Source organism: Hippocampus guttulatus, chromosome 12 (genome assembly GCF_054856545.1).
Source record: "Hippocampus guttulatus isolate MCC_2025c chromosome 12, RoL_Hgut_1.0, whole genome shotgun sequence".
Classification (NCBI taxonomy): Eukaryota; Metazoa; Chordata; class Actinopteri; order Syngnathiformes; family Syngnathidae; genus Hippocampus; species Hippocampus guttulatus.
In genome coordinates this window covers 6,453,043-6,478,677 of record NC_141272.1, presented here as the reverse complement: position 1 = coordinate 6,478,677, position 25,635 = coordinate 6,453,043, and the positions used below count along the sequence as shown (strand labels likewise).

Genomic DNA, 25,635 nt, shown 5'->3' with positions numbered 1-25,635 from the left:
CAAATTTGTGTGTGAACTGTGAACTTCAAATCATTTGTCTCGGGTCTTTCAAAATGCGGTTTGCGGTGGGGATGGGGAGTGAGCGGGGGTCAGGCGGCAGCGCGTTACTGTACACGTCTTTTCGATGTGTCTTGCCACTTTCTCCCCAAACACGTCTGTCCTCTTCCTCTCCCATGAATCCGTCTGCTCCACTGTTTCTCTGGTCACGCCTCCTTCATACCTCTCTGTGGATGGATACCTCAGCAGACCTTGGCTAACGTTAGCTCAGCCGCCTCCTCCTCTTTGCAGCCTCTGATGAAGAAGAAGCCTCTGCTGCGACACTGAAGAAACAAGCGTCTCACTGCATCTCAACTGAGTCCCGGCTTGGAGAAAGAGACAAAGGGGCGTCTCCAAAACCTCTACATTCAAACGTGTATTTTCCTTTTGGATTTTTTTTTATTGGCATGTGTGTGGCCAATGATTGTTGAGCAACGTCTTACACATCCATATCCAGAATCTAGCTATTCATTCGTGACGATGTAACTGTGTGTGTGGTAGTCCAGTATGAGCTTTGTTGCTTTTGATTTTTATTTTTTTTTCACAGCAATCATTTTGACTTTGGAAAAAAGTAAACACTGTGAGAGAAACAATTGACATTTTGTTGAGGATTCAGACACAGTTTGGTAACAAGAGTACCGTTGTTGGAGGCGTGAGCTCTACAGAATGGCATTCAAAGCATGTCGCCATTGCATCAACCGACCAATGAAATGAGTACATTATGGGAACAATCCTTGATGAAATTTGCAGCAATTCCAATTTCAGGTGGGAACCCCTATTTAACATGTCTAGATGCGAGGTTATTTGCATTTGCCTGCATTAGCTTTTGTCCATCTGATGTCAATTTGAATTTCAGTCCAGCAATCGTTAATATCCAATCTGCATCATATCTCACTTCATTTTGTGTTGTTTGCAGTGCAGAGAGACACGGGTCCACCCACACATTTCACTCACCGTGGAAATACAAACTCATCATTGAAAACAACCATGATTACTGCTAACAAGAGAACTGCTACTTTTATTGTGCTTTTTGTCATTTTGTCCTGACTCATACTTAGTTTACTGCTTTGTGCCTTTGTGGCTGAGCCCGCTTTAAGGTACCCGAGGGTTATGTAACGACATCCTTACTGGAAACGAACAATAACAGTAAATAATGTTTAACAAGGGCAGAACAGGGGAAAAGTTGCCAGCACAGTTATAGTTTCAAATTTCAGCGCTTGTGTCGGGTTTGCATTTTCTCCCCGTGCTTGCCGTAGGTTTGCTCCGGCTACTGCTGCTTCTCCCATGACTGGAAAATGTGCACGTTCGATTGAGTTAAATTGTCCATCGGTGCGTCCGGCATGTATGAGGCCGAATTAGCTCACTTGTGACCTTCATGGGAAAAAAAAAACATGATGGGACTTGAGTGGATGGATGTTCTAAATTAATCGCTGGCAGACACCACATTCGGTGGAAGATCAGGAACCCAGAGGAGACACTTTGGCCTTTAAAATATAATGCCAAATGCGAGCTTTGCCTAATACCGTAGCCCTCCTCTCATCAGGTCTAATTGTGACTGTAATTGACAAAAGCAGAAACACAGAACGTCCCATCATTTGTTCATTTGACAGAGGCCTCGCGTTTCAATTTTATTCATCCTTAATCTTCATCGCTGAACTCCATCTTTTTTATAAATCTACTGTCATGCCTGCAGGGTCAACTTGCCTCCAATGTATTTCACTTCTTCAGGGAGGAAGCGTGAAGGTCTAGCCATTAAGTCAAAGCCAAAATTCCTTCTTTGCCCACTAAACAGAATTAAATTTTGATTTACTTCAGTGTTACTTCCAAAAAAAAAAAAAATCCTTTACTTTTTCACCTGAAATTATGTCAACGCGCTACTTTATTTGTTATTCTGCACCATCAATGAAACACTGACAATGGCAAACAACACACCTGAAAAATTCTGTAGCATATTTGCCCATTTACACAGTTTAGCCTGACCCTCCCAAGTCGATGATTCATGCATGCGTGCCCTTAAGCCACCACAGAATAAAAATCAAACACTGCTCGGAGAGGAAAAGTGCGCTTCAGTAGTGATCAATTGTTCAGTCGCAGGGCGCTTCCCATCGCGCTTAGCATGCGATTGTTGTTTGTAATAAAAATACATTGTAATGTCTTATTAATGTTGTTTTCCTGCCCTTGGTTTTATGCTCATAAAAAAAAAAAAAAAGCTGTTCGGGGGGTTTTGGGTGTTTGAAATTGAATATTTGATAACATTTGATGAAACAATGAAATTCCACTTTATGATACAACAAACAAGAGTTGGATTACTGCAGTCATATTTTGTGCTTTGTTGAAGAAAGTTCAGGAGAAATTAACAGCAGGTGTTATAGGAAAGTGTACACAGTCGCGACCTATAGAGCGGAATCCCACTGTATATCAAGCTAAAGCATTATACTGCAATATACGCACTCAGCCAGCAACTTTAATCTTTTTTTTTTTTTTTTTTTTATGATGGGTTCTTGGAATCTTTCAATTCCTACACAAACAGGTTGCTTTCCCAGTGATAAGGAGAATGCGTACTTGGCCCTCTTGCAGAGAATTGCAGTTGACTTGACCAAGCGACACAAAGACTGAGGAGCTAAATGTTGAGGTGTTTTGCTCTTTTTATGTCGAGATAGCTCAGAGACAATCATGCTGACTCACTTGGCCAATACATCAGTGAGTGCATGATTATGTGCTGTAATTTGACTAATTGGGGCACGAATGGACCGGTTGTCCTTCTGACAGACTGAAATAGGCTGTGACCGCTTGGCTCGGCCCTCTGGCTGTCGCAACGGATGGCTCACGGGCATATTTTATGCCTCGGCCGTCGGTTATTCATTTAGCCACAGTCTAGCGTATTGTAATGATGAACTGATTGTTTGAATGCGAGTGGACTTTTCACTGTCCAGCTGTTTTCTCGATGGAGCAAATTGGCTCAAACAGCAAGTCTGTTTGGCACATATCAGGAACCTTTCATGCCTTATCAGCCCCAAACATTTGCTCCTACGAAGCTCTATTTCAACCCACTATGTTTTTGTACCGCATAGCCATTTGGATCATTTGTTGTCAATTATTTTGTTGCTCCCTCCTTTCCTTTTGTACCTTTCTGCACATTTGTTTAGGTTTGTTTTTCAACGTTTCCATCTTTCAGTCTCTGTTTGGACTGATCCGGCTTTGCTTGTATGGTTCAGAGTAAAGAGAAAAAAAAGAAACTCCCGGATTCAGGTATCCTCGGATTAGAATTGAGTTTCTTTCAAGTGTGTATCTGAATTTTACATAAATTAGAGGTCATAGATCACAACGCAGTGAATCAGATCAGTGGACTGTTTATGCTGTCAATGTGAGCCCGACATCACTGAAATATGCAAACTGATGACGGATGGCAAACAACACGCCCGGATTGAATGAAATAAAACAGCCGAGGTCAATCAAGCATGAACTCAAGCATCATTGACACATGAGATATTCCTGTAGATCATTAGATAAAGAAAACATTTAGCATCGGCGGTTAGCTCCATGTAAACCTGCGAGCAAATAATCTGGCATTCAGTATTATCTATTTAATAACTTCAGTGTTGTCGCAAACAAATCTCTCTAGAGTCATTTATTCTTTTGATTATTTCATCCAATAGTCGCATATACCCCACCGTTGGAAAAAGGTCAGACAGCACAACTGCAAAATAAACACGCTTCTGCAAATAACAGAGCCAAAGTTAATGTATTAACATTATACTCGTTTCAAAGTAAATATTTTCATCGAAGTTGCAGTCTCGTTGGCCCTCATAGCCGTTAAGTGGCTGCTCCGATGGCCAGCCTGGGAAGTGGCGGCGAAAAGGACTTCTAAACTCATATCGGCTGCTCGTGTCCGTGTTCTCGTTCTTTTGATCGCGACCCACAGCTCATGACCATAAGTGAGGGTGGGAACGAAGATCGACAGGCAAATCGAGAGCTTCACTGCAGCTGCTTCAAATATCTTTGGGTCTTTATTCACGCCAGATCTCTTTTGAAGTAATTACATCGCATTTTACTTTCATCCTTGTTGAATTTTAAGTGTCTCCAAACCTTGGGCATCGTTTGTCTTTCTCCGCATTCTTTACCAGCCAATATAAAAGTAGTCCCGTAGATTCACTGCGTGTGTTTGCAACAAATGTTTGTGTGGTAAACATGGACGCTGGCCAAACATGGTCGCGGGCTGCACAAGAATTGTTTTATTCTGATTCCTCTTTTATTATTCTTACTGCTTACAGTCTTGAGGCAGACATTTTTTGTCCAACAGTTTTTGAGGTTGACTTTGTATAGTTAGCAGATTTTATTTCCCCCCTTTCGGCCCTAATACAGGTAAATAAACAGTCAACGGGAACTGAAATCACGTTAGGGAACAGCCAGCACATCACTTTTTCATCTTCAGATTCACATTTTGCACTTATTTGTCCCCATCTCCACATTTTTTACCCTATTCCTTGCCCCGGTACAACTCAAACAAGCATGATATTGTCCCCAAGTAACAAACGCGCAGGCACACACACACATACACAACCTTCACGCTGAGACAAAGGCATCTGGCACAAACTAATAAAAGCCATTAACGAGACTATGAAATGAAAACGTTCCGACCCGTGTGCACGTGTTTGCCCGTGTGCGCCTGCATTGCTTCCTTCATATTATCTCCGCAGAGTGGGCTTATCACATTTTCACCACTTAACCTTCTAACATGATGAACTTGAATTTGAAGAGGAGACAAGGGGAATGATGAAGTTCCCCTTGTTGGCGCAGATAAAGTAAACGATTCAATCGGTGAAGAGCAGGACTACAATTACGGCAACCCTCGGGGGGGATTGTCGTGCAATTGATTGTGTATTCAAAGAAATATTGATAGTTATTGTCGTAATATGCTAACTTCCATGCAAATTATAGGATGTGAAATTAGTCTGTGTTCTACTGTTCTTGTTTTGCACACTTGATATATAATTAAACAACTTGGAACGGGATCATCATGTTCCTTTAACATTGTTATAACTTCCAAATAAAACAATTACAATCGATTTGATGGCAGTTAATTTCGAGTAAACAGCAAATGAGATAAAATTGCGAATGACTTCAATATGATGTCAAGCTCTCATTTGGGTGATATTCCAAGTCAGCGAGCAGCTTAGATTGCTGTTTTGATCTATTAGAGGGTGCACGCCTGTGTGTTCATTAATTTTATGATTCATGTTGAGTCGATGGAATGAGCGCCCAGAGACCTGCTAATGTTTCTACTGATGTCATTGGAGGAGGAATGTTTTTTTTGTACGTTCCGACACAACGGGGCAATATGTTCATGTGACGGTTATGTTAAAGCTGGTTAAAAGTGTAAAATGTAATGTCGTAACTAAACTAAGAAAACAATGTGATTATCTTTGGAGTAGAGAACTTCCACAATGTTTTATAGGTACTGGACTGGTCTTTCAAATGTGAGATTTTGGACAGGGAAGAATGAAAAACTGAAGGCAGTGTGGGCATGCTAGAAGCATTGGGGCACATCCATTTCATGGGAAGTACCTGTAAAATGGAATGAAATAGCGTTAGACCCCACCCCCCCCACCCCACTTTGTAGCTATAACTTTCACTCCTCTGGTAAGACTCGCTACAAGATGTTGGAGGGTGTCAGATTTTCATCCAGAGCAACATTTGAAAAATCAGGGGTGATGTTGGACCTGAAATCCTGCTTGTTCTTGGTAATCCCAAAGGTCAAATTCTTCCACACCCCCAAAAATAAATAACTAAATAAATCTAAGCATATCTTTATGTTTGGTGTACTACGGCATTGTCACGCTGGAACAGAAAAACATCCCTTCCTCAAACGTGTGTATTGTTTATTTGTTTTTTGTTTTGTAGGTTTAATTGTTTTAGGGTCCTGATTTAATGATGCTGATCAAGTTTGAATTTTGAAAAAAAAATGTTTTAATCAAATGTATTTTTTTTTTGTATCAAATGGTTCAATGAATACTGTGTTTGATATATGGATGTTCTCGTCTTGAATGAGCAGATTAATTTATATTGTCTTCCTTCATTTTGGGGACATAAAAATGAAATACATACACCCATGAATTAGAAACAAAAAGCCGACACAATGAAAAAAAAAACACTTGAATCAAAATGTCCCCATGTTATTATGAAAGAAGACGTTTTTTCATTGGCGGAGCTGGAGTTCTCCTCCCATTTTGCCAGCGTTAATGAGTAACAATAGTTATCATATTAAGTGTTTTATTTCTTTCTTTTCACTCATTTCTATATTGTAATATATTGATTTTTAACCACGCATTGGTAAAAATAATAATAAGTATAACTGGACCAGATTAATTGTATTTCCAGTGATTACAAGGGCAAGCATTAGCTCAATTTCTGAACATTGCGAACGGCGCATTGAACCAATTCATTTCGTGATTTGAGGTTCCATTGTATCTAAAAACGATTATGCTTTCGTAAAGCCCCCGTCTCCATCCTACTAATTGTAATGCTGTTTCAATTAATTCATTTGCAAATTTCATTGCACTGCTCATTTGAACATTTCAAGGTTAAAATTTGCCATTTTCCACCGAACTGAAAAAAGCCTACCTGATTAATTGGAGGAGATTTGTGTTTGATTAAAAGAGCCCAATAGCATGTTAATAGGCTTGGTTCAGTTGGATTACAAGGGCAGCAGCCTCAGGCATAATGCAATAATTCACCACTACCATCAATCTGCGCAGGTGTGTGTGTGTGTGTGTGTGCGTGTGTGCGCGCATCTGTGTCTGATTTTGAATTCTAAAAACGCACCCACCAAAGTCTCAGAAACACGCTTTGCTTTCATCTGGCAAACTGTACGCTCAAAAAGTCATTTTGCCTTTGACAAGGCGCCTTCAAAGCAGCAGCGTTCATTCCTCGCCTGTATTTCCCTTCTGTTGAACATCTCTCCTCCCTTAACATCGGCAACACCGCGGCACTGAGGCGGGTGCACGCCCCAGCGGAGTCACGTCAAGGCTGATAAAGATAAGACATAACGCACGACAAGTCAGAATACTTCACATATATAAGGCTTCCAGAAATATGTGAAAAGAACTGATGTAATCATTTATCCTCAGTTTTATCATACCATTGACACTGGAGCGGTGTTTTCCCAAAAGAGAGAAATCGTGTGTCCCTCTCTTCCATCTTTCTGTTTGCCGCTTGTGCCGTTGTCTCTCGTGAGTGATTGTTGATTGTTAAAAAAAAAAAGTATGTTACAAATCAGTGGTTGGCAAACTTTTAGACAAAATGTCATGTTGTGAAGATGGACAATTTCCACCAGCTATATAAATAAATAGAAGTATTAAGATCTGTTTGCAGAAATTAAGTCACTCAAATCAGACATATTCCTTGTATTGTTGTTGTTGTTTTTTAATACGGAAATAAACATGCTTGACACTACTTGTATTCCCATCTTTTTTCCCTATTTAGCACAACTTTTTTTGTTCTTTCACATCAATCGCCAATCTCCAAATGGTGTCTGTCTTGCCTTGTGCCGCTTTTGTAGGAGGGCCCCTACGTGATGCTGAAAAAGAATTGGGAGCTATATGAAGGCAATGACCAGTATGAGGGCTACTGTGTGGATCTGGCCTCAGAGATCGCCAAACACATTGGAATCAAATACAAGATCTCCATTGTACCTGATGGGAAATACGGAGCCAGAGATCCCGAGACGAAGATCTGGAACGGGATGGTGGGCGAGCTCGTTTATGGGGTAAGTGTGGATGGATGATATTAGATTAGTACAGTGCAATGCAAAAGCCTTGGGCCACCATTTTCAATTGTTTTTGTTGGGTCGCTATAACCATGCACGAATGTTGGGATACAGACTAACAAATTATGTGCGTTTTGATCCAAATCTATACACAGATGGCCCAATTGGTATCTTCTAATGACAATATTCAGACTACTGATTATGCTACAACCACAGATGTAAGAAAAAGAAAAAAAAAACAAGATAAAACTTCATCATCTTCACAAAGTCAGCACAGAAGGTATTGCAGTTCCACTTGGACGGTCGCGTATCCCGCCAGTGTGGCCCCACTTTGGGCCCTGACACTCTGCTACAGGGACGTGCTTATCAGAAGCCTTGCACGCATGTTTCCTGCGGCCAAGCTTGGTCTTGAACAGTTCGATAAGTGCAGGAGAATTTAACACGGGGACCACTTATGCGGTCGACACCACGCACATTACATTGTGAGAGAGCTCAGACTGAGAAGACAATGTCAGTCGTCGCTTTGAGAAAGTGTGGAAGCGGAGATTGTCACAGAGCGGTAACAGAAATAATTGGCCTGCACAATTCCTGATGGAAGGTGATTCTGAGGAAACGGCACGTTGACTAATCAGGTTTGATTTGTGCCGAGTGCTCGCTGTGCTCCCAGATGAGGCATTCAAAGGGAAACACATTTAAAAGGTCTATCTTCTCATACACCCTTTTTAATCTTTTTGTGTTCCTGCCTGTTTGTGCTCTCTCACTTCCTCTCAACTGTGTGCACATCACGACCAGGTTATTCGAATCAGTCTTCAATGTACTGTAAATTCCCTCCATCTTTATGTTCCCTATGCGCTGATTCAGCTCTTCCTTTTCCCCCGCCTCAAACTCCACTGAACTAACGACGCTACTTGCCCATTCAATTGTCCTTGCTCTTGACATGATCAGCCCCCTTTGATGCTCCCCTTTTGCATAAGTGGAGACGACAGATAAAGGCACAAGCTTGGAAATCAATGGCATTGAAACACCAAAGAAATCCAATCCCTTTCTTTTCTTTGCAGAAAGCGGAAATCGCAGTGGCCCCACTTACCATCACTTTGGTTCGAGAAGAAGTGATCGACTTCTCAAAGCCGTTCATGTCTCTGGGAATTTCCATCATGATTAAGAAGCCTCAGAAGTCCAAACCAGGTGTTTTCTCTTTCCTGGACCCGTTGGCCTACGAAATTTGGATGTGCATCGTGTTTGCGTACATCGGAGTCAGCGTGGTGCTGTTTTTGGTGAGTGTTGGGGAAGTCATGCTCGATTGTCTGGGTGTCACAAAGTAAACGGATATGTTCCTTATTTTTGCCCGGCATTGGTACGAAAAATATTGTTTTCTTGTGTCATCACAGGTGAGTCGCTTCAGTCCATACGAGTGGCATGCTGAGGAACCAGAGGAGGGCACCACAGAGCAGGGCCCCAACGACCAACCTCCAAATGAGTTTGGCATCTTCAACTCCCTCTGGTTTTCACTGGGAGCCTTCATGCAACAAGGCTGTGACATCTCACCGCGGTGAGTGTACAAGATGTGGTATGTGACACTGAGTGGGCATGTGTGTGTGGATCCAGTGGAGCAACGCATCCAGGTTGCTCCACTGGATCCTTTGTTAAAATTTCACGTGTATTTTAGGCAAGATCCGCAACCGGCTGCATGTAAAAGGCTTCGGCCTCTTTGGGCATTGAACTCACACAGTATGATGCTTCCAGTTTCATAATCATGAGCACTCTTGTACTGCCACCAGGCCTCCAGTTTATGGTGAATTGTACCTACGACAATCAGATATATTGCTCACTAGCATACGTGTGGTTTTCATTTGTGAGATTTATATTGCAGATTTGTGGTTTGTCCTTGCCTTTTCGGTTCTTGTTTTACGAGTGCAAGTTTGAAACTTCAAACGTCAATCAATCAAAAAGAATTCACCTTCAAAAGATAACTTTTGTTTTTTTAACTGCAGCATCACCAGAGACAGGCAATAATACACACAGCCGCATCAAAATGGTCCCAGGTAGTGAGTCATCCGGGCAGAGCAGTGACAGGATGTGTTCTCAGGTCGACTGAGACAGACCGTTTCCAAAGCCAAACACTTTGCTCATTTTAGCACCTGACCTGAGCTCCTGCCCCGTGACATGGTGTGAATCTGGGCAAATCAAATATACACACTAACACCATAAACGGAAGTCTAAAAAGGAAACATGGGCACATGGTCCCTCGTCCTCGTCTATATGGGGGAGCAAGGGTGGGAGATTTCACAGTTTGCTCGGTGTCCGTAAATGTTTAATGAACCACAGAAGAGGCAGAGTCCAGCTGTATTTTTAGAATATTTATATGAAAATGGCATTCTATTATTGATAACCTGAGAATGCAGTTTATTGAAATATTCATGGACATCATGGACCTTCAGAGAGCAAACCTGAGGAAAGAAGGAGCATCGGGGAAAGTTGAGGACAGGCTCAAATGTCCTAAAAGAGTGAGACGGTGACGGGTTCGATGTCTGCTCATCCTTCGAAGGAAATAAAATGTGGGTGATTTTATCACGTGTATTTTGCAATAATTCATGCTCATTTTACAAATAGGTCCAAAATCCTATTCGTGTAACTGGTGTTCAATGGGACAGCAGGACACTCGCTTGCCATGTCTGGCACAGTTTTTACACGAAAGGCAGCAGCATGCACCACCTTTACCCCTCTCAACCCCCCCCCCTTCCCATTCATCCCCCCCTTATTACATGTTATGTCTTGTGACTTGTTGTAACTGTCATATGCTTATTTCTGTGTTAGGGTCTTTTTTTTATCCTGGACTTAAATTATCCTCGGAAGAGGATAGTTCGAGCGTGTTTTTTTTTCCCTCTCCCTACCCAGCGTTTTTTCCTTTCTGAATTCTGACTGTAATTTCCCCATTACGGGACAAATAAAGGATATCTTATCTTATCTTATGTATTGCAAGAGCAGGGCATTTAACGTTTCTTCAATATGAAAAAATATATCATCTATTGCCATGGAAACCCAGGGTTGCTTCTTCTTAGTGGTCTGTGCCTGGCACATAGTCAGGAAACTCACTCGTGTCGGTTTTCTTTTTTTGGATCCAAATCAAAAAAGAAATCTGAAAAAAAGCAATTTTAATCATTTCATATGATAACAATGTGGAATGAGTCAGTGGGTCTGGATTTGAAACTCCATCGGAATATTTTGGATAATAACAACCTTCTCATTATCTGGCATATGTGCCCTGCAATTGACCGCCAATCACACCGCAATCACTCACACTCACATTCATACCTATGGACGAATGTAGTCTTCAGTGAACCTATCACAAGTTTTTGGACCGTGGGCGGATCAGAAGCTGGAGTACCCAAACAAAACATACAAGCATGGTGGAAAACATGCAAAAGGGCAAAGCATTCAAACAACATTCAAATCGCACACCTCAGACCCACTCGGCCACTGCGCTGCCCACATCTTACATGCATCCACATTTTGAGTAAAAAATCCAGATCAGTAATATTCTACACAGCCCCCCCCCCCCAAAAAAAATTCTTAAGAATCAAATGAAAAAGCAATTCTGACCCGTTTGCCCCTTGTTCAGATTTGTGTGCGTTATTTGTCGGGATGGCTGGGAACTAGTACGCGGCATGCTGAAGTAAATGAGACACTGTTTAGTCTTCATCTCTGAGTCATTTGGATCGACATAAGAAACCCAATCATAGATTTAAACAGATGCATATCAAGAGTTTTCCTGCCTGAAGACAAACCCCTTCTTCACTCAACATTACTAGCCGCACTACAACAAACCCTAAAAAAAAAAAAAAAAAAATTCTGAAAGGCCTTCTGTCTTTGCAAACTTTTTCAGCTCCAAGATTTTTTATTGCCTTCTCTGCTGTGCTTTCACACCTGGTTTAACAGCCACAGCCGTATTTCATATTTGAGCAATGAACAAAGGTTGGCTCTGCGATGACCCTTCCAGCCTTCTCTTTTGCTCTCCTCCTCACTTTTCTTCCTTGTCTCCCATTCCTCGCTCACCAACAGCTGTCTTCTCCCACTCCCACTTTGTGCAAATAACAAGTCGATTCCAATAACAATGCTAAAAGAAAAAAAATATGCGTGTGCCATCTGCATGCAGTGACATTCCCACTCAAACATGAAGAGCGCCTGACAACACGGGGTGCACGCCACGCACCAGCCGCACACATGCGCACATGAATAGCTTTTGTGCAATTGCACAACAATCCCCGTCCCCACCAAAAAAACTCTCATCGCTCTTAGCTCGAGTGCGCGCGTGTCTGTGTGTGCAGCTGTCCTTGCGATGATGCGATACTTAACATGACGTTGGTGTTCATCATCGAAATAGCCCAGCCTTGTCACCTCCAATACAGCACGACCGCTATAAAAACCAGGATTACTGCGCTTATAAATGCCTGATTATAATCGTTACAAAGAGAAGGCTGTCACGGGTGTACTTTTAAAAGATTTTTCTACCTCATCCTGTGTCATCCGCCAGATGCGTATGGGGGGCAAAATGAAGAATAACAGCACAAAGAGTAAAACAAGAAAGCATATATTCAAAATGTTGTTTTCAAGGTTGAAAAAAATATTTATATCTTTGTGGTCAGAGGGGTACGGCTGGGCAATTCATGTGGTTAATCGATAGATTCGAGTTTATTTGGGGAGCGTCTGTAGTTTAAAGCGTTTGCGCACTGCTTGCACAAACAGCATGGTTGCGAACAACGAGGAGGTCGTTTGCAAAAGCAGTTACTGTTGCCGCATTAGAGACTTTGTCACGCCACCGTCCTGGAAGAAGAAAAAAAAAACTAAAACATAATACCAGCCTCGTTTCTTCGCTTTCTTCTTCATTTGATATGTTCATATGTTTGGACAAATATAACGACAACAACAAAAACAGCTCATGAGGGTTCCATGATTTTCTTGATAAGAAGCAAAATATTTTCAGTTCTTACATCGATATCTATGGGCCTCTAGAGGCACTCCATGTTTTCTTTTCTGTTTCGGAGTCACATGACACATCTTTCTTGGTGCCAGGCATTAAAATCAACGAGGAATTGAAGGAAACAAGGAGATCAAATAATTTCCATGACTGGAGTTAGTTTGTAGCGGTTTTTGCATTCGACATGTGCAACTGTCATTAGGATATTGATATCTGAACTAATATGAAAACGGTTGTTCAACTGGTTAAGAAGGACATTATCGGTTTATGGTGAACTTTGTTCATCCCTCTGTCTCTCTCCTCGTTGGCAACGTAGGAGGTGTTAAAATGCAATTTGTCTGTCTACTCCAATTGCTGCCAGAAAGCCGACAAGTAAAACTGCGACAAAACCCCCTCCAAAATTGCACCGGTTATTTTGAAGCATTCGTCAAAATAATCTAATCATCTTGATCCGGGTCTGTATAAAAAGGCAGCTGGCATCTCCGGTATTGACAATTTCAGGGTTACCAAGTTTATCAAAATTAGATTCGGTTAAATCTGACTTTGGAAAACCTTACTTGCAACGAGTCAAACGTGTCACGACTGCCCACTCGATTTCATGGTTGCTAAGCGACAGGAGCAGTGCAACAACTGCGGGTGCCGGATTGTCTGTGATGAACTTCCTGTTTCGAAGGGTAGACTGACTGTCTCGGGCTGCAAGTAATGATGATCTCAATAACTGAATCATCTGTTGCTGAACTGGTCAATCAGATTTAAAAAGTTGTCATTTCCATCCCTTTATTCAAAAACAGCACAACATTTCAAATGGACTTGGTGGAAAATGCGCAAAAGAATTAATTATGATTGATACGTTTTTTTTTTTATTATCTGTAAGATGACGGAAAAGAGACAAAATGTTGCTCATTCTTTTCCAAAGTAAAAGGGAATCTTTTATTTTGATTCAACACAAAGATAGTCAGTCTGCTTTTGTGGAGGACGAGAGAGATCGGAATAATTACTGTTGAAAAGCTGAAATCTGAGGATGTGGACAGTTTAAAATTTCAAGGGTTCGGTTGTCAAAAAGCAAATCCCCATTAATTAGATGTCGATTAATCGATTTGAAAATGAATTTGTAAATGTGTCAATTAAAAATGAAACAATCGCCCAATACAAATTTGTGCATGTGATGCTATTCAACCCCACGCCTTGGCCTCTCCGGAACATTTCGGAACCCGTTGAATACTATTTGTATTAACGCTGCAAATACATGCACAATCAAAAACAAACATGACCTAACACATGACCTCTGAACAAGTAGTGGCATGTCGGCCATTTGCATCCATTCCACTGTCCAGCTCATGTACAAGCATGTCAGAGGGGAGCGAATAAGAACTTTTTTCCAAGTTTGCCATGACGACCACTCTCAGGTTTGATCCTCTCCATCACCATTGTGACACTTAATCTGGCAGGTCGGCGGAGATCAGCATATTCAGGCCGCCATTTATGATGGAGCTTTAAATCAAATACGGTGATGGTTTTCATTGCTTGAATGCAAACATCATCAGCTATTCCTTATTCAATGAGACGTCTCGTGCCTGCTCAGCTATTTCCTGACCTTCTGGTGTACATTCTCAAACAGAGCGCATTTCTTTCTCGTAACCTTCTCGAGCATCTTCGGGGAAACAATCTGTGACACGTGTTGTTTGAATATATGCGCGCCGGCGCGTGAGCGAGCGTCCGCGTGTGTTGCGTATCGAGTTGCCATGATTGGTATGCGGCTTGCGTCCCTCGCTCCCTGCCGCTGCAGTCATCTCTGCAGTCAGAGTATTACACTCCTATTCAGGTCTTTTACGCTCACTCTATAGCCCGCGCCATCTATATTCATCTATCTTTGGGAATGATCTCACCTTTCCAATTTTACATTCCATCGCATCCAATCTCTCCATAAGACTTCCTTATCTTCTTTCGTCTGATCTTTTCAGGGCTGCTCACGCTGATCCGTTGTCTAATCCTTGACTTAATGAATTGACTTCCCATGACAAGAACTGTCTGTGTTTTGGCACATAATGCACACTGCTGCGCCTTTGCGTCCACATGCACAGCGGTGAGTGGCAGGATACATGAAAGCATTAACACACAATGGCCCGTATTGTCAGAGTGACCTTGATAAGACATTTACATCACCCGCCTGTCATCTTTGGGTTGGGACTTGTCGGGTGTTAATGTCACTGATTGGCAAGGTCACTGCGGAAGAGGTGCGGCGAAAACGATGATGGGCAGTTGAGTGATGGGACCGCAATTGTTAGCATAAATTGCAGGAAAGTGATGCTGATGAGGAGGAGGGTCGAGGCGGAGTGCAGCGGAGTGAAGTAAACCGATCAGAAGAAAACATCTCGGAGGAATTGGATGTCTTTGTCAATAAACATCTGAAATTACAGCTCTCCTCTGTGCTGGCTGCTGCCGGCGGCTGCTGCTACAGTTCAGGCTGTGTGTGTGTGTGTGTGTGTGTGTGTGTGTGTGTGTGTGTGTGTGTGTGTGTGTGTGTGTGTGTGTGTGTGTGTGTGTGTGTGTGTGTGTGTGTAATGTATTGAGTAAATGGCCCCAGGTGGCCAGAATACTTAATGATTGCAACAGATCCATCTAATGGAATGACTCACCAACTACAGTGGTGCACTGAAGCTTCCCAACTCAGATTGGTCACAAGGTCACTAATTAAAATCCACTTGTACAGACTGTATTTCACAGCAGTTCACAAACAAAAGGGGGGTTTTTTTGTTTGTTTTTTGGGGGGGTTGGTGGGGGGTTCATCTTAGCGGCCGTCACACAATTAATGGCAACCCATCTGGAAATGTAGCTGTCTGACTACATGCTCTGCTAATTTGTGAGATTTTCAGAAGCGCTTGTTTGCATTCTGGAGAATTTGGTGACGGTTTGGATTTGGATTTTTTTTTTTAGATATTAACCAGAAAGTAATTCAGGTAATCGATTGATAAGAGAAAAAAAATACTTTTTGGGTCCCCGAACACAATAGAGATATGAATTGCAGGCAGAATATTTGCCTTTTTTCACAACACTTTGATACATTGTCGTTCGGTATTTTTTTAACTTTTCAACAGAGAGAAAAATTGGCAAAAATCAAATGTTTGCTCTTTTTGAGGAGTCGGGGTATTGCACATTATGACTGTCGTATTTTGTAATGTGTTGATGTGTTGGGGGGAAAAAAAAGCAAATAATCGACAGATTTTTGCCGACTTAATATCGCCCGATTCAATGGACAGTACGATTAGTCGGACAGGCCTACAGAGAAGATCTACATTCAGTTTTGTTTCGTTTTTAATGCTTCTTTAGACCCAAACCCGATAGCCTGTACACGTCCCGTGTGTGTCTGACTTTATTAGGCACCGATAACACATGTACCGCATACAACCCAAATTTCGGTATTTTCTGCTTAAATAGCTGGAAATGTTCATACTACAATATTCTACGCATATTCTTTCATTAATCAGGTATTGTTTATTGGCATATTGATATCCGTGGATGGAAGAGTAGGCATACATCTTCAAGTCCATCCATCCATCCATTTTCTGAACCACTTTATCCTCACAAGGGTCGCTGGTCGTGCTGGAGCCTATCCCAGCCGTCTTCGGGCAGTAGGCGGGGGATACCCTGAACCGGTTGCCAGCCAATATATCTTCAAATCATTCCCTCTTGTTGCTCGTTACAAAGATGCCGTACGTCTGTGGTGGTTAGTTTGAGCACAGACTTTTGAAATGCATTGATAGACAGATAAATACGCCGCTGTTGGAAAATAATATAAACAAAATGGAAGGAATCACAGTGGCCATGCAGGCAGTACATAAATTGAAATTGTTTGGTTGACGTTGAGTGAAAATACTGTTGCGTTGCATGCAAAGAAACAACGATCCCTCGAAAAGTGTCATATGCAGGAAAATATGTGAGAATAACAACAACAAAAATGAAAGAAAGAAAGATGGAGTACCATTAATCTTTCACACACGGCGATTGGGAAGGCAACTGTTGGCTATCATAGATGATACATGACCCGCCGTTGAATAAATTGCGTGTTGCATACCAACGCGGACTTTCACGGCGTCAGATAAATGTGTTCAAACTCGTGTCACATGAGGAATCAAGGACTTCACTCAGTCTGCTCACCCAGCAACACACACACACACACACACACACACACACACACAGACGCTCGATCCCATGTATCCAAGCATACGCTCCATCACAGCCTTATCTGAATGACGCACTCTTCATCGACCTCCAGGAGGTACACATCATCTCTAACTTGGTGCAAGGCCAAATAGTGTTTAATAACCACCTCTTTTTTCATGTTCTCCTCCTCTCCGACAGCACACACAAACAAGTCAAGGGCAATGCATTCGTTGCTAAACAAGACATTTATCTGTTTTCCGAAAGGATATTTTTACTGTCCCAATATAGAGGAGCATTTTTAAATGTTAGGATTGTAAGTCTAAGCGTCCATTTCTGATGTTGGCCCCAAGTGGGGAACCTTCTGGATGCCTGAGGATTTTTTTGTCACCAAATGTGTTCTGGTCTTTGAAGGACTTGACAAGTAAAGACAGTTTCTGCAGGTCTGTAGTGGCTGAATCCTCTTTGGAAGCTGTCGGAGCTTTATGTAACTCTGACACAATCACAGATTAATTCATGAAGGTTTTATTCACCTGCTGACAGAGACAGTATAACATCTGTCATGTAAGGGGCTCTTCTGAACAGTTTCCGGAGTTCAAAGCAAGTCCCTGCTGATGTTGACACAATACGATGAATATAGACGAGCGGGTTTGCAAAAGCACAGTCACTGTTGCCAATTTAGCAATTTGGTTGACCTTAGCAACATTTCCAACTGCTGATGCAACTATTTTCCAAAAAAGGTACTTGTTAGTTGAATTCCCAGCAAGAAACTGACACAACTGAACATTGTCAAAAGGATGGTCTATTCATATGTTGAAAAAAAAATAGATGGTTGTCACCACATTGGAAATTTGTATGTACTTTTAACCTGCAAATATTTTTGCGCAGTTGCCCTGCTTCACCTGTGCAATTCTACATCAGAAAACACTGCTAATGCTCGAGTGTGTTGAGTGTTATTTTTAGACAAAAAACATAGTCAAGTTGAGCAATGCGTGCATTGTTGTATGCTACACTCATATTTTTAAATGTACATGTATCAAGGATATTGTTGGGGGTTTTTTTTATGAAAAAAGGACAATTTCTAAGAGGAAGCACTTATGTCTGTATCGAAACAAAACATATTATTTGTGTGGAAATGCAAATCAATCATAGGAGGAGAAAATTTGAAAGCTTGTTTGGTGTTATTGGAAGCAAATACCAGATTGGGGGGGGGGGGGGAAGCAAAATTTGCAAATGGAGAAACATTTTTTGCTAAAATCCGAAATCATTTTTTTTGTGAAAAAATAAAACTTGAGATTTTATTTGAATTCCATATTTCCCATAATTATGTGAAAGTCATCCAACTGCGAACACTGCAACCTGCATATCAGGATATCCATCGTTAACCTAAATGTTTGTAGCCGGCTCTTTTGTATTCTGGGATGCAGCAGCCGTTACCCCTTTGGGTGCCCTAAATTGAAAAGTCAGATGGTGCCCGGCCAAAAATATTTTTTAAACTGGCTAAACTTTGGAATAAGCAATGAAATTAATGATGCGTGTTTCCTTGTTTGCTGCTTCCATGGTCGAGAGACCCTCAGAGAGTAGACCGCTTGTGAAGGTTACAAGTTTTACAGAGGCCTTTCATGGGCACAATTCCAAGGCCTTTAAATGAAAGAAACTTGGGTTTGTTCAGTGTTCACTCCTCCCTCTCTCCCCTTACACAGAAAAAAAATGTTTCATGCAAACAAAAAGAGAATTACCACTTAGGTTCATGTACTTGCTCTCAATTGAGAGCTCGAGAGCGTAAACATGGAGGAAGAGAAAAGGGAGAGTGTGTGGGTTCGAAGAGGACTGAGATTACAATCAGTTGCATGACGTCTTTATTATGGTGCATACTGATCTGGTTGTGGAGATGAAAGAGGTTTTCCTGGCAATAATGTTGCGCCCACAGTCATGCATGCAGAGTTGGTGAAAATGTTTTGGAAAAATAAAGTAATAATTAAGCCTTTCTGTTTTTTCCTCTGCTAATCCCCATCGCTCTTGTTCTCTTTTTTTTTTGTTGTGGTTGTTTTTTTTTTATTATCCTCTTCACCTTCACACTTCCTTGGTCCTTCATCATCTGCTTGCTAACATCCATCTCAACCCAAACATCCATCTCAACCTCCCCCCCCCCACCGATAATCTTTTCCTTCTGTTGCGCCCATCCTCCTCTTGCTCACCCTTCCCACTCCATTTCCTTTGCGCCACACTTCCTTTCTCTCTTTCCCTCCTCCACCTCCATCTGTCTTCTCTCCAGGTCTCTGTCTGGACGTATTGTGGGAGGTGTGTGGTGGTTCTTTACCCTGATCATCATCTCCTCTTACACAGCCAACCTCGCTGCTTTCCTGACTGTGGAGAGGATGGTTTCCCCCATTGAGAGTGCAGAGGACTTGGCCAAACAGACAGAGATAGCCTATGGGACACTGGACTCAGGTTCTACTAAAGAGTTCTTCAGGGTACGGTCTTAAAGCAGTTGATCGTTGACATTTCAATGTGATTCCAAAACACAATTCAGTATTCTATTTTGAAAACACCAAGTACCATATTTTTCGGATTATACGTCGCTCCGGATTATAAATCGCACCAGCCAAAAAATGCATGATTAAGAAGGAAAAAACATATAAGTCACACTGGAGTATAAATCGCATTTTGGGGGGAAATGTATTTGATAAAATTCAACACCAAAAACATTCATGTCATCTTGAAAGGCAATTTAAAATAAAAATAAAATAGATAACAACAGGCTGAATAAGTGTACGGTATACAAACGTTACATGACTGACATGCCTGGTCATGTCAGTAATGACGTAACATATTAAGAGTTATTCAGATGACTCTAGCATTAAGAACATGCTAACAAGTTTACCAAACTATCAGTTTCACTAGTACAAATCACTAAATCCAATGATATCTTCATCCTCGGTGTCACTTTTAAACAACTCCCCGAACTCGGGAGGTAGACAATGCGCCGCTTCTTCTTCTACGACGCTTACGTCAGACTAATCGTCGATTTATCAACACAGTCCGAGAGCGCCCTCTTGTGGTTTGATGTGAAAATAACGTGAAATGACATAATCATGTTAATAATTTCACACATAAATCGCTCCAGAGTATAAATCACACCCCCGGCCAAACTATGAAAAAAAACGCGACTTGTAGTCCGGAAAATACGGTCTGTTGTCTTGTGTTTGCCACATTCATCCAAATAAGCAACACAGCGGTGTTCTTTCTTTCCTATTTTGAAATATTGTTATGGTTTTCTGACCAGTCTTCGGCTGGCAGCGTGTCTAACTACACGCTACAGTGTACCCCAACAAATGTATACCAAAAGAAAACAAGGCTATGTGATGATGCCAAGCAAGATTTTATTTCAAACACACTACTCAACGGCAGCATTGGAGAAAGCAGCAGCAGTAGACATGGTACCTGTACAGAGAGCTCAGTCCAGACTTTGCAGTGTCGTGCACAAAGCAGAGCAAAAGTATTCAGCTCTGACTGCAGGCAGGACGATAACAAATGAGCGTATAAACGGATTTATTCCACTCCTGGTGTGTGCTGCAAAGAATACATCGATGGCCATTTCCAGAATTCTCAGTGGGGGGGAAGCTTTTCTGAAATGGTCCTGAAGTGTGCCTAGCTTGGAGCTAAATTGATGCTAAAGTGTCAATGAAACCGTCTGCTTCTTTCTGATTATCGACAAACCACCGTGGCCTTATTTACTACGGCTCTTATCGATAAAACCTTGTATGCCTCGACTCGTGGAGGGAACTTCGAGGAAGTATTATGAGTGCTACCTGGAAAGTAAAAAAGTTTTATTTCCTCAAATCGACACATCCAGGATCAGGTAACGGGTAGAAACTCTGATGTCTGGTTTGACTGACAAACAAGTCACCCTGATCGTGGCAAGGATTGGAAAATTAAGTAGCACAACACAGACGCGGGAAGCACACCACCATGCCAGTTAGTGTACAGTAATGAAGTAAAAAGTGGAGAGTGACATCACATTGACGGATGACGCAAAAAAAACAAACAAACACCTGTAGACATTTTCATACGGCACCAGTATCAAATGCATGTGCACCAAAAGCCCATTCTTATGGCCTTATCCAAAAGAAAGTTGATGTATGTTAGTTAGACTCATCTTGGCATACATTTTGTTTGACTATTAGACTCACGGGAGTAAAGTACACTTAGTTTGTGAAACTGCACCAATATCTACATCATGAGGGTCTGGCACGCTTCCTCATTCAAAGATTTCCATTTTGAAATCCTATTTGAAAAGGACTTCTCTCTAAAAGGCTGTTGTCATGTAAATGAGTGACCAAAACGACACACTTTTGATTTCATAATTTTTTATTTTTCAATTCACGCAAATAGTCCCCCGAACTGTATGCGTGAGAAAGGGAACAGGAAGCAGCAATGTACTGAGACATCTGCGACCACATTTAACAGAAAGGTAAGTTGGGAACGGCTCCAGCTCATGAGTCACCCTGAATGATAAGCTGTAGAAAATTAAAGACACTTGACTGAATAGAGCCTGGTTTTACATTTGAACAGTTACAGTGGACAACTGGTTAGCACGTTTGCCTCACAGTGCAGAGTGCAGGGTTCGACTCCAGCTGCGGCCTTCCTGTGTAGAGTTCGCATGTTGTCCCCGTGCCTGCGCGGGTTTTCTCCAGGTACTCTGGTTTCCTCCCACGTTCCAAAAACATGCACGGCAGGCTGATTGAACTCTCTAAATTGTCCCTAGGTGTGATTGTGAGCGCGGATGGTTGTTCGTCCTTGTGTGCCCTGCGATTGGCTGGCAACCGGTTCAGGGTGTACTCTGCTTACTACCCGAAGGCAGCTGGGATAAACTCCAGCACGCTCGCAACCCTTGTGAAGATAAGCGGATTAGGAAAATGGATAGATGGATGGATGTTGCTTGGCCCACGCCCAAACCTCCACAAAATTCAGTGGAAATATGTGAAGCACACAGTCAAAAGTCATAAAATTGTGGGCAAGTGCACTTGGCACTTTACCCTTTGTGGAGAAATGATAAGAGTGGACAGGGCGTGGTAGAGAGTGGCGGCATGAAGTTGAAGGACTGAGCAAATCCCAAGTTTGGTTTCACTCACTCACAGCTTGCTGGCAATGATCATTTTAGCTAACTGTGTTCTGTCACATGTGCTCATGCTCTGTAGTATTCCAAAGAATCTTGCGCTCATTGTGTGCGCTTATACACCAAATAATAGATTTAAAAGATATGAGCTGTAGTGAGGATGCTGGGTATCTGCTTGGATGTGTGGGGATTGGCGGGGTGCTATCAGAGCAGACAGTTTGTGCTTCCTTGAACAGCTCTGGCATCATCAACATAACGAGCAGGCTGAAATCTGTGGAGGGTGAAAAAGCAATTTACTCCCCCACAGCTGAGAGGGATTCACCACCACCATTAATTATCTGTCTGTTTGTGTGACTACATGTGTGTGTATGAATGAGTGCACATGAGCATATTCATAGGCCTATGGGTGCATGTGAGTGTATGTGCATGAGCATCATCCCCTCCTCTGAGCCCATTTGTGTGTCAGTGTGTAATTAAATGTTTTTCAAAGTGCGGATGCTTGAAGGTGAATTCCAGCATCCATTTCCTCCTTCACCGCCTCACTCATTGTTCAAGAATCTGGAATGAGACACACCACATTGTCACACATCTTCCCCTTCCTGGCTTCAATTTATTTGCACAGTCATCATCGCCGCATCAACTTCACCGACACACATTACTGTATATCATTTGCACGTGTAATCCGATACAATATAAATGTGGTATCAAATTTGTGGTGACTTTTGGGTACTCCCTGAAGTGGTTGCCAGCCAATCGCAGGGCTTACAATCATACCTAGGGACAATTTAAAGTGTTCCATTAACCTGCCGTGCATCTTTTTGGAATCTCGGAGTAAACCGGAGCACCTGGAGAAAACCCATGCAGGCACACGGGGAGAACATGCAAACTCCATAGAGGAAGGCCGGAGCAAGAATCGAACCCTCTGCACTGTGCACTGTGAGACGGACGTGCTTAGCAGTCGACCACCGTTGAACCGTCTCGCATATCCCAAAGTTGTAAAAGAATTACAGTACTGACAAGTTCAAGAATATTCTAGAAAGAGAGAGAGTATGAAGCATGATTGCGTCCGAAATGTTAACTTTAAATCTACTGTTGCTAATTCCAATCGTTCTCTTCTGTAAAACATTGAGCAAATTGACACAACTCGCTCTATCATTAAATATTCAATTGTTGTCAACATGAATTAATTGCCATTGTGTTTTCCCCCATCTCTCTTCTACCCAGAGGTCCAAAATAGCCGTATATGAGAAGATGTGGTCATACATGAAGTCAGCCGAGCCAACTGTCTTCACCAAAACCACCGCGGAAGGCGTGGCGAGGGTGCGCAAGTCCAAAGGGAAATACGCCTTCCTCTTGGAGTCCACCATGAATGAGTACACGGAGCAACGCAAGCCTTGTGACACCATGAAAGTCGGGGGCAACCTGGACTCCAAAGGATACGGAATTGCTACACCCAAAGGCTCACAGTTAAGGTAGGTGGAATAGTGTAACAATAGGAAACAGTAACAAGAATGGTACTGTGCTATTGCTGCGATATTCCACCTACCCTGCTGTGCCTTTTATACAATAATTTCTGTCATTGCTGCCCGGTGGAAACTTCTTATCCACAAATAAAAGAAGAATTTAGTGACCATTGATTTTTTTAAAACTCAACATCCTTTGGATGCCACAAATCAACACAATGCCACTATTTCTCCCCCAAAAAAATAAATAAATAAAATTTTAAAATAATAATAATAATAATAATAAGTTTTCACCCAGCAGCAATTACTGTGACATGTGTTAAATGTGTAGACATCATCATATCTCCTCTTGATCACCTTGAGCCTTAATTTCTTAGTTTGTCTCATTGTGTGTTTCTCTTTGTCACTTATATTTTTGGCCATCGTTATGTCCCGTGTCACTTTATGTTGCTCCTCCTTTACACTCGTTTCTTCACAGGGTCACCTTCCAGGTAACACTGTCCATGTGTCTGCTGTCTTGCGTCTGTGTTACTTTGAAGCAGAGGCATTTGTAGTGATGATCGTTATAATGATGACGAAGCAGATCGGTGACATAACTGTGAGGAGGGGCAATCACCTCAGGCTACAGACACTGCATCCACACCCACAAGGGGAAATTATAGGAAACAACAATAAAAGGCGCTGAGCAGAGGGGCCTGACTAATGGGGGACTTAAACTTGACCAAACAAAAATGCTTAACCCTTCTTTCCTTGCAGTGTGGATACATATTACAGCGATTGACTTCTTAGGAAATTCAAGTCATAAATGTGTGAGGGTTTGTTTTTTTGTTTATTTGACACATATTATTGCAGTGCTTTCCCAGTGTGATAGTTGTCTGCTGAGGGGGAAATAACGAATCAGACAATTCCATTTCTCTCTTTCAAATCTTTTCCTCAATTTGTACAAAAAGCAAGGCAACATGCCCGTCCTAGAACTTTCCCCATGAGTGGTGTAAAGAAGTCCCTCAAATACCAGTGGCGAGGGTTAATAATATTCTCTGAATGTGAGGCTGCCTCTCCTCATAGTGTCATATCGGTGAGGAAAAATGTTCTCTGATGATTATAATCATTGCATTTTGAAGTTTAGCTTTAAATAATGATATGTGACTGTTTATGACCTGTTTTTCATCCATTGCTCTAATCATCTAAGCCGGTGGTTCTTAACCTTCTTGGAGATACCGAACCCAACCAAGTTAATATGCGCATTCATCGAACCCTTACTGAAAAATTCAAGATATTAAAAAAAAACGCATTTATTAAAAGCAGAAAAGAGTAAATAAAGTATAATAAGTATAATTTCTTTTTTTTTTTTCTTTTTTTAATTGTACGACGTATTATCCCAACAGTCACACGTTGAATACTAGGCGAACTAAATTTCCCACAGCACTGATTGGACATGCAATGTCATGTGATCATCTGCGGCCAGTGATGGCCAAGCGGGCGTGTTATAACTAATTGACATATTGAGTCACGTGCGTCTTACCCTCCATGGCAGAGGCTCCGTCGAACCCCTGAGACCGATTCACCGAACCCCTAGGGTTCGATCGAACCCAGGTTAAGAACCACTGATCTCATCATAGCTTGTAGATTAGATCACCCCAGAGAACACTGTCTTGATCAATATCTCTGAACTCTCTTTACTTGTGCAAAATTCTCCCCTCCAAATAAACACAATAATTATGCCATTAAAAAAAAAAATCGAATTATGAATGGGTATTTTTACCAAGTGTTGCCCATTGCATCTTCTCACTTAAGGTGATGAGCTCCAGTTTGACAGATATCCAAAATTCACATAGCAATCCCTCCAAGCAGTGTTCTAGCTATACAGCACTGTAACTGCAGAGAAAGGCTCAAGATGAGATTTGAACTCAGAACTTCTGGCTGTGATTCAGACATGGTAGTCACGTGCTCCACTATAGGACTGCCAAAAGTGGTGAAAAAGAAAAGTGACAATGACTCTAAGGACCCATGCCTGACAGGCCCAAGCAAATAGTATTTTCAATTTGCAGTAGAGGTCATGGGTGTTTTTGTAGGGGCCCCCAAATCCTTGGGGTCGCTCCTGCTCCACCGTGCGGCACGC

At 41.9% G+C, this 25,635-nt stretch overlaps 1 protein-coding gene across 5 annotated transcripts in view; it reads left to right on the top strand.

Annotated features, from left to right (window-relative positions):
- gria4a (glutamate receptor, ionotropic, AMPA 4a) overlaps positions 1-25,635 on the top strand; it is a 73,732-nt gene that overhangs the window by 39,153 nt on the left and 8,944 nt on the right. For all 5 annotated transcript variants that reach the window (XR_015102415.1, XM_086124853.1, XM_086124852.1 and 2 more), the window contains exons 11-15: positions 7,595-7,801; positions 8,860-9,075; positions 9,190-9,350; positions 19,210-19,408; positions 23,278-23,525. Coding sequence is in view for 4 of the 5 variants with exons in the window: in XM_086124853.1 (XP_085980979.1) it covers positions 7,595-7,801; positions 8,860-9,075; positions 9,190-9,350; positions 19,210-19,408; positions 23,278-23,525 (1,031 nt within the window). In the remaining variant the exon portion in view is untranslated. The remainder of the gene's footprint in view (positions 1-7,594; positions 7,802-8,859; positions 9,076-9,189; positions 9,351-19,209; positions 19,409-23,277; positions 23,526-25,635) is intronic.